General features: G+C 46.3%; 1 protein-coding gene across 1 annotated transcript in view; it reads right to left on the bottom strand.

Moving 5' to 3' along the window:
- Nucleotides 1–7,224, bottom strand: part of ADCK1 (aarF domain containing kinase 1) — a 78,447-nt gene extending 71,223 nt beyond the window's left edge. Inside the window, exons 1-2 of the mRNA XM_009280738.2 lie at nucleotides 7,081–7,224; nucleotides 2,621–2,704 (exon numbers count right to left, since the gene is read on the bottom strand). Of these exons, the coding sequence (XP_009279013.1) occupies nucleotides 2,621–2,704; nucleotides 7,081–7,206 (210 nt within the window). The 5' untranslated portion in view covers nucleotides 7,207–7,224. The remainder of the gene's footprint in view (nucleotides 1–2,620; nucleotides 2,705–7,080) is intronic.
- Between the last annotated feature and the right edge of the window lie 3,082 nt (nucleotides 7,225–10,306).

Raw genomic sequence — 10,306 nt, 5'->3', positions numbered from 1 at the left:
TTAATCTGCTTTGCATTTAGTTGTTTCCTAACGGCTATGTCCCTGTTTGGCCCCAACAGGCTCAGGGACTGGTGCTGCCACTGAGGCTTCCCATCTCTCATCTGAGGCCATGGGTAATTTAGAGGCTCCAGTTTAATGGCTGACTGGGAATCCATGGAGAACAAGTTAAGCATTATCATTTGCACTGGAATAGCACCCACCAGTATGCTGAATACCAGGAGGAGATGCACAGAAAAAAGTGGTTTTCTACTCCCAGCTGCAAGCCCGTCCCAGACACACATGCAGCTGCACCCCCTCACCAGAAACAGAGGCACAGCAGCTGCACCCAGACCTGCTGGCACTATCTGCGGTCCCAGGGTCACCAAATCCCTGCCTCACAGAATCTCTAAGCACAGCACCAAAAGTGAGGCTGGAAATCAGTAACCAATTCATACACATACTTAAAAGAAAATTCCAAACTCTCAGCATATGAAGAGAAGGTTAAGCTGGCCTCACTCGAAGGACAGAAAGCCAAGAGAGTACAATGAATGGCTGAGAGCACCAGAGATCTATCCAGAACAGAGGCAAGTAGAAGCAACACCTGGATAAGTATCTTTCACACACAACACTTACCTGGGAGGGGCATGCACATCCTCTTGCCCCCATCCAGTGACTAACTTTTAGTACCAGCTCCAATGGGGGAACTTCTTAAAAGTTATTCTGAGCTAGTCTGAGACCAACAAAATCAGCTCCCACAGTGTTAAAAGAGCTGCAAGATGGTAAACACTTGGTTGCCATCCACTTAGAGCTGCACTGAGATAAAGGGGTTGGCATGCAATTGCCCAGGCCCAAAAAATTCTCCCCTGCCAAGCTGATGCTTTGCTAGCACAAGCACTACAGGGATGTTGCTGAGGAACCCACAAGGGCTGTCACTGTCAGACTCAGTGGTGGCCCTCCATAACACTTGCCAACAGCAGGACAGGCCTCCACAGGCCAACGAGTTTTGCTAACTCACACTATGCCTGCACCTACTTCCTCCTCTCTGTCTCCCAGCTCATTCCTCTTCATGCAGCCAAAGGCTAGTGCTGGCCATGCCACAGAGTCCTCTTGTGTCTTGCTGACATGCTGCGCTTGCCACTGGCTCTGCCACGCACAGAGGCTGACTCAGCTGGTCTTGGCTGCCAAGCAGGGAGAGCACAGCTCCGTGCAGCGCCAGCAAACAGGGCCCTTTCTGGCTGCCTGGGGCATGAATTGACAAACCATCAAAACCTGCATGACAGAGGTTACTGAAGCCATGAAGAGACATGGCAAAAGGTCAGGAATTTGCAAGGGCTGCTGCAAACTGCTGTCAAATGACAAGCTGTCCACAGCACTGGTAACTCCATAACTTGGGTGTCACTCAAGAAAGCTACAAGCAGCCCTTCTGCAAACCAGGTTTCAAAGGCATGGGGCAGAGACATGGGCAGATGGAAGGTGAAGCTCCAGACTCCAACACATCTGTCTCCAGTTTATGCCAGGGCATCAGTGCCACTCACCTGGGATGAGGAGCTACAGCAGAATGGTTTAGCATCTTTGGACAGGAGAGGATGAGAACAAGCCCAAGGAAGCCTCTCTGCAAACTATCCCAAATACTCTAAGACCATACTGATGATGATGTGGATTTTCTGCCAGAGGAATACTAAAGCATGCTGGAGTCCAATGCCACTGATTTCTACCTGGCCCACCACTGTTTCCAGCTTTAGAGTCCCTCCAGTCTGAGAGTCCCTGGAGAGCACCACCCCATGCATTACAACCACATCAGTGGCCTAAATCCTACATGCACTAAGAAGAAAAATGAGGTTAAAGACCTTACTTCAAACATACTATGCAGACTGGCCTAATTCAGCACAAGCTGTATTTCCCACTCCAAAGAGGCCCTGAGCTGGAACAGCAGAGAGACCCTGGCTACATACACCACGTGCACTCAACTAAAACTCAGTGTCACTCACAGCTCAAGGTATTGCAGGGCTGTAGGCTGGAATGAAAGGTGCAGCACAGGACTGAGAGGAGCAATATCTTACTTCTCACTAGAAATGCTTTTTCTAGTCATGTTAACAAGCGATATCAAAACACAACAATATGTTTTGCAATGAAATGTACCTTTCTTTGCCCAATTCTGATTTCGTCAGAGATCTGCAAGCCTGATTCATCCCTATTATTTCCCCTCCAACACACTCCTTTTACTTAAATCCCTCAGCCTTCACGTTATGGCTGTTACCAACCAATAAGCAGGTTACGAAACCACTGCCAGTCCCCTCCCAGCAGCTGACCTCCACACAACCAGTCTGGGCAGCAGAGAACCAGTGACAGAGCCTAAACGCATCTTATCCCATACACTGAGAACTTGAATCTCTAATGGACATAAGTGAGCACTGGTTGCATCAGGCTACTCTTGCTGAGGGATCTTCTCCATTGGGTGATGCAGGTCCTGTAAGAATCTTATGTAACATGCAGCACAGTTTGCCTCTGCTGTTACCAATTTGGTAGAAGGCATATTGAATTATTAAGCTGACAGCCTGATGGTTTGCTTTACAGCAATGGCTTTGGCAACACACCTGTGCCTTGCAGTTTCCGAGGAATGCAGTCCAGTGCTATCACTTACCTGTGATTTGAGGAAGTCATACTCCTCTGATCCATATGGGACACTCCGAAGGGAGGTGAGGTAGTCATAGGTGATAACTGCTGTCTGCAAATGAAACCAGAAATGTTGAGCAAGCTCTGCAGTTACCTTGGATCACAACAACAAACCTTCTGTTAGGGAGAATGTATGTAGCTTAGGCTTCAGAGTTTTGGCTCCACAGTGGAGTTTACGGTAACAGACTCATAAGAAATTAAATGAAAAGATTTAAATTTCAATGAACGTTTTTAGAAAGCAGTGCAGGGACCTCATTGACATATAGTTATTAAAAATAACCAACACTTGGCACTCCTATACTATCTTCCATTTGAGAAGCTCAAAGCATTTTCATAATCTCTGTACAGCACCTTGCACAGCAGACTCCCATTCTCTGTCAGCTTCCACAATAAGGTCTGATGCTAGTAATACAGGCCGTGAAGACCCTGTTTGTGCCCCACCAGTTATGCCATGCTTTATCTTCACACCTCCAACCTGCCTAACCACACTGGTGCACAGTGAGCTCAGTCTGGGTAGATGGTTCAGCAGGGCACAGAGTGGCTGAAGACAAGCTCACCGATCCGCACAAGCAGTGGTACTTTTGGGGATATTCAACTGCACAAAGTACTAGAGGGCCGAAGGGTCAGATACCCAATTACAAAACAACAATATGGAGATCCAGCTAAAGCTTATTAGCTAGACATAGCCACAGACAATGCAGTTAGATTCCTAAGTGCCTTGATTTCTGAAAATGGATCTAGAGTATTTCACAATTTTATCCTACAACTAAAGTTCCTCTCTTTCCACAGTCAGCAAACATAACAGAAACATACAGGTCACATTCATAAAGTTTACTTGGGGGGGGAGAAGGGAATGTATACCTAGATGAACCGGTCCACTAACGTGTCATTTGAACTTCAAGATCCTTGCCATAAAGAACCATTTGCATAACTCAGATCTAAAGTCAGATTTCCTCAGACCTCCCTACTAAAGGGGTAGCATCTCATTCTGGGACAGGATACTATCTCCCCCCCCCTTTCACCACAAACGTGCCTAATAAGGGCATAAAGCACAGTCGATGTAATGTGAAAGCCAGGAAGGCAAGGGGATCAAATCTGATTTGAGACAAAGTTGCTGGAACTGACAATAGGGAAACAGTCAAAAGCTCAGAGATGCATTGAAGAGAGAATCAATCTGGGAATCAGTTACAGACAGACATACTCCTTCCTTGTGGAGGTTAGGTTCCTCACATTTCCTGTTTTCCAGATTGAAAATGGAGCTTTTCAGGCTCTCTTGCCCCTGGTGAACTCAGGAGCTGCACAGCTACGCAGAGTCACATTCAGAAGAAAAATTAAACACTAAATTAGTAGTATGATGATCCTGATAGGCAACTCTGACATTGCCAAATCCCTGCTAGTGTCTGAGACGTATTCCAGCTACAGCACAGAACGTTCCTTCCACATACCCAAAACAACTGGGATACCCTCAAAGAAATATGGCAAATGCACAACTGCTCTGCCAGGTTTCTGATTTTACCAGAACATAGAAACTGTCTGAAACATGATGCTGTCCGGGCCACTGACTTTGTTCTCATCCAAGACTAGTGCTGTCATTCATGTTACAGTGTGAGACTGAATCTCGGAGACATAAAAAGACCTACAAGATCAACCAGTCCCTTCCCTTACAAATGCCAAATTACTTCTTTAACTGATCTTGTATCCAGTCCAGTGTTAAATGTCCCAAAGACTTGGGCTTCCACTTTGTATCAATGAATTCTCAACACCTTACACTCTTCCACCATGCCTAAACTATCCTCAGATCTCACCAGGTCACAGCACAATGTTCCCTCTGAATAGTTGTCTACCCACACATAAGCAAGACCCAGTTCCCTAAACTGAGGCTCAAGAAGAAATTTTCTGCTAGTGCACTTCATCAAGTTTCTTAAGAAAGTCTGCAAAGGACAACTGAATCAGTGTGCTTAAAATACAAGCAGACTCAAATCTTTCTAATCAAACTCAGATGAAATCTGTCCATAGTCCTGTAGTTCTAGGTCAGGTTTCTTGACCTCCATGTGTTCTTTTCTCCAGGCTTTTGTTTTGTTTTGTTTTGTTCACCACACCATAACTTGTCTTAAATTTTTGTGTCCGCTGCTGCTGAACTTGGCTCTTAAGGATTGCAACCTCTTAATTACAGCCTGCTTTTGCCTGGCTATGGTCCAATGATTGAATCAAGCATCCAGATAAGAAGCCTGGGCAGGGCTAGTTTGAAGCACAGATGCTTTAGGTCCATGTACATGCCACCAATATCCAAAGTCGCTTGTTTGCTACAGTCTCAGCTTTCATTTACAAAAAGAGTGAGCCCAAGAAGCTGAACTTCTTAGAAATGAACACGTCTAATTGCTCTATTGGCTTCACTCAGTCTATGGCTAAGGAATGAGAGCAGTCTGGGCTGCCAGTGCTCAGATGAGAGCTGACTTCTGCCTTTCCAACGAGGAGCAGACCCCAAGCTGGGAAGGCAGAGGTCACTGGTGCAGCAGGACTAAAGAAGCAACCTAACCATATGCAGTCCTATATAGTAGAGGGAACAGAGAATTCAGAGAGACAGAAAATGTGTGTTTGAAAAGTATACAGACACACAGATATAAACACATGCTGCCATCACCTACAGAACACAGAACATTGGCGGCATGTTTTTGGGGGTCACTGCTTGCAGCTATGGGTGCAGAACCTTCAAATGCATTTAAGACCAGGGCCAGTGAAGTGCTTTACAGCCCATGACTTGTGACATCCCTGGAGGTATTTAAAAGACGAGTAGATGAGGCACTTAGGGACATGGTTTAGTGGGCATGGTGGTGTTGGGTTGACGGTTGGACTCGATGATCTTAGAGGTCTTTTCCAACCTCAATGATTCTATGATTCTATGATTCCCTGAAGGCAGAGAACGTGAAAGTCAAGCACGTCTTTAGATTCGCCAGCATCTAAAGCAGAGAAAATCACCTTTCCCCTACTTCCTATTAATCAGGAAAGTAATCTCTCACCGTCACTCAAAACACAGACCAACTGCACAGCTTCATCACTACACAGTTCTCACTTATTTTTGTCTTAAACAGAAGACAGCCACAAAAAACACTGGCTTCAAGTAAGATTGGGAAACACTGGTCAAGCAGGCAGAACTCAAGGGCAGATTGGAAAGCCCAGACAGCCTGTATCACAGATTCCTCCCCAGCCACAAGAAGCTGTGTTCCCTCTCCATGCCTCAGCTTCCTGTGCAGTAGAAGGGAGAGAGCTGCTCCCTGACACCAGGCAGCAATGTCTTAGCGTCAGGGACAGAGCACGAAGCTTAGCACTTATTAGCTAAGAAGGAAAGATTACAGTTTGTATTTCTGCCCTCACCCTTTCAAAATAAACACTCATTTTTCACAATAGTTCATGGTGCAGCTTGCATATATAAACAGCATGGCACCTGAGCCAACCCACAGAGCTTGTTTCTTATTGCATCTGCCCTCAGGAGCTGACTCCCTGTAAAACTCATTAATGAAGTGCTTAAAAGTCATAGAATATGCAGACAGACAGCTGCTTACTACTGGGGGTCTGTAAATGATGGAGATCATGGCCTGAAGTGACAGATGTATAATGCAAGTGAGGTACAGGGGACTGATACCCCCTCCAGAGTCTCTGCTTTCCTTGTTCCTGGCTGCTCATGGATTCATCAGTGAATATCCTCAAGGAGAAGGCAGCCACCTGTTTGGCTGGCAGTCTCCGTTCTCAGGTTTTCTGGAGCAGTGATCAACACAAGGGTGAAACAGCGGTGATGCTAGGCAGATGTAGCATTGATTTTACGAATCTGGAAACCAATCCAATCTCAGAAGTACATCATCTCCCATCCTCACTTCACCCTTGCTTTGAGAATGATCCTCAAAACACCTGCCCTCCTCTCCCCAAATCTCTCATACCAAGGGTCACAGGGCAATGGCTACTGTAGCATATCAATACAACAACCACAATCCTTACAACAAAATGTTCCAATGTAAAAAATGGCATATGCAGACAAGATGGTTTGAACTAGGTCACTGTTAAAGGCAGCAGGATACTGTACCTGGGTGACTGACCTTGAAGGGTGGCTGATGAAGATGTGGGCCCAAAGTGAGCCCTTGCTCTGAAGGTCCCACCCTATCCAAGAAAGCAGAGACAGTTCTCTGCAGTATCAAACAGTATCTCTGTTTGTTTCTTCCAAAATGCGCAAACGACAGCTCTATTCCTTCTATGCTTTCACCTCTTTTCTCCCCAGTGTGTCAACAATTTGAAGAGCTTCCTATTGACCTTCTGACTCCCGGAGCCAGCTGCCAGTGGAAATGCAGAGAGGGAATGCAGGAAATCCCAAGTTCTTGTGAACCCCAATTCTCTTACCCACCTAGGAATCTTCCTGCGCATTATTAGGATGAAACTTACTGTGGCAATGGCTCGGCCCACACGAACAACTCCAAAATCATTGGGATCCAGGAACTTGTTGCCATACAGATAGATGCCAGAAGTGGCTGCCACCAAGGAGGCAAGTTTCAAGACCCTTCGTGCCATGACTGATGAACCCTGCCAAGACACAAAACAGCAACTGTAACATCTGCGAAGGACATAGTGATCCAATGCCTACAGCCCCAAGGGACCTGACAATCCAAGTTTTAACTGCTCCTTTGCTAATGATACATTCCTAGCACTGTCCCCAGCCAAGAGCTCAAGCGATCACGCAGGAACCACACGCAAGCTCTGACTCCACTGCTATTTCTAACTCAAGTGTCTACAGGCCACAAACCCAGAAGTAACTCACTGTGCTAGACCTTGGGCACCCACAACAAAACATTTGTTCATGGTCGCAAAGACTTTACATGGAGAAACAACAGGTGGACAGAAACAAGGGAGCATGTGCTCACCAAAAGTCAATTCTGATCACAGCAATACGCCACCTCTTCACTGCAAATGTTTTGAAGATATCACAGCGTAGGCAGATTGCAAGGGGATAACGGAAGATATAAACAAGCAGGGTTTAAAAAGAGCTCTTGCAACACCAAGAGCACCCAAAACTTGTTGGAAACTCTGCCAGACTAGTTGTTAAAGTGCCTCACTGCTGATGAGTGGTGGGAGAAGAGGCGACGCATCCCTGGAGGCTACGTGCAATGCCAGCAGCCGCTGGCAGACAGCCGCATACAACGCAGGGGATGGGGACCTGATCAGAGTGACCAAGCGAGACTTGTTTTCTCATCAGCACCGTCCTGTTCAAGTGCCAGGCAGGGACTGCAGTGGCAGAACGTACATCTGCAAGGATCAACAGCCTAATTGTGGCTCTGTCACAGGCCCAGCACAGGCCTGGGGTGAGACACTTCTCTCCTTGCTCACTCTTTCTCTGAAAGACAAGGGTGGGGAACAAATGCATTTCCCACACTAAGCACTTTGCAGCACTGTATTCATTGCTTACAGTATATAAAGTAGTATAAACATGTAATTCATTACATGTGATATACATATGATGATTCTTTATGTCACTTTAGAGGATTCAGACCTGAAAAAAAAAATACAAAAGTATATTTTTCTTCCCTTTCCCTGTGGCTGGTATTGGATAGAAAGTATGATTGACCATTCTTTCTGCTTACACCACGAATCAAGAGGCATGGTTCACCTACTCTGCAAGCACTCAAGAGCACCCTTGACAGAGCGCGGGCTTCTACCCCATCAAGAGGTAAAAGCATGTCCAAAGCATGTTGGGGCATGTCCAAAGGGCAGCAAAGCTGGTGAAGGGTCTAGAGCACAAGTATTATGAGAAGCCGCTGAGGGAACTGGGGTTGTTTAGCCTGGAGAAAAGGAGGCTCAGGGGAGACCTTATTGCTCTCTACAACTACCTGAAAGGAGGTTGTAGCGAGTGGGTGTCGGATCTCTTCTCACAAGTAACAAGCGATAGGACAAGAGGAAACGTCCTCAAGTTGCACCAGGGGAGGTTTAGATTGGATATTAGGAAAAATTTCTTCACCAAAAGGGTTGTCAAGCATTGGAACAGGCTGCCCGGGGAAGTGATTGAGTCACCATCCCTGGACGTATTTAAAAGACCTGTAGACATGGTGCTTAGGGAGATGGTTTAGTGGTGGACTTGGCAGTGCTGGGTTAACGGTTGGACTTGATGATCTTACAGGTCTTTTCCAACCTAAACGATTCTATGATTCTAAGATAGATTCCACTAATCCTCCGACTCTTAGACTTGATTGAGGAACTTTCCTACTTCTCTCTGTGAACCTTTAGCGGGGTCAGTCTAGCTCGTGCCTTTTCTCTTGGAAGCCGTGTAAACCAAAAAACACAGGCAGTGACACAGGTCAAGCCTTTCAAAGCAGTTCACAAGAACACAATCAGCGAAATAGGCTAATATAACACAAGAGACCTCTGTACATGAACCTTAGCTAAACTTTATTTCCTTTTATTTCCTTACAAGCCCTAGGTAACTTTGAGGTAGAAAAGCCGAGATGTATTCTGCCAGCACCAGTCAGAGCTGCCTGCAGCACCCCAGCTCCTTCTCCTGTCAGTAGGCATAGCTGGCTGATCAGGACTCCTTTGAACCTACGATCAAACTCAAGACAAAATAAACCTGGCCCCTTCACTGCAGCCAAATGAATACGAACTTCCCCAAAAAAAAGCTGCCCTCCTCCCCCTGCCCCACTGAAATTCTAGAAATTTTGGGGCTTCGTCCGGGAGGACTGATCTCTTTTGTAGAGAAATCTCTTGTATCCTCTGTCACCTTCAAAAACCATTTTCTGCAAAGTGTTTTAATTAACCCATTTCTGCACCTTGTACATTTTTGTATAATTTCATTTATTGGAAAGTGAAACATGCAAACAGTGACTTTTTTTTAACACAGAAAATATGCCTCTCTTTTTCATCATTTTTCCTTCACCTTCTTTATTACTAAAAGAACATTTGCTTGAAAGCAGGGTGCAAGTCCATCTGTTCTTGCATCTTATTCCTACCTGAAGCTATAATCTGCAGTTCATGACATCACATCTATTGCCATACCCGCCAGCTGTACATCACAAACAGAAGATGGGAACTTTAGGTAGCAAGTAAACAGGCAGAGGAGCTCTTCAGCAACAAAGTTCCTGCTTTCATGCTTAATGTGTTGTACCAATAAAAAGGGAAGAATTAAAACCCCTCCAGTATAAGGTACAGAAATTGAATTGTCAGAAATCAATTGTATTTCAAAGTTTTGCATAAGGTGTCGAGGAGCCTTTTCCATGTAAATGAGCCATTACAACACCCCTAGGGGCATCTCAAAGACCCCGTCAGCTGTGAAATACGCCTCACGATGTCACTGCCTCTCGTTATTAAGGCCTGCATCGATGAATCGCCTCCCGCTCTTCTTTCTCCTAGGTAAGCTGGCTTCTTTGACTTTCACACAACTTCACACACCTAAGGTGCCCTTTCCTTACAGCCGGGCGCCATGCCTCTCCGAATCCCACTCGGGGGAGCCGGGACGGACCGGAGGTTACCAGTGTTCTCCCAGAGCCCAGGAGGTGACTCCCTCGAGGCCCACCACCGCCACCTGCCCAGGCGGCAGCGCTGCGCGGGAGATCGCGCTCTCCCGAGGCCCAGGGAGCGGTCGGGGGCGCTGACCGCCCCCGAGGGCCGCCGCAAAGCCCCAACG

This window comes from Aptenodytes forsteri, unplaced genomic scaffold (genome assembly GCF_000699145.1).
Source record: "Aptenodytes forsteri isolate BGI_AS27 unplaced genomic scaffold, ASM69914v1 Scaffold193, whole genome shotgun sequence".
Taxonomy (NCBI): Eukaryota; Metazoa; Chordata; class Aves; order Sphenisciformes; family Spheniscidae; genus Aptenodytes; species Aptenodytes forsteri.
This window is presented reverse-complemented; position numbering and strand designations above follow the sequence as displayed.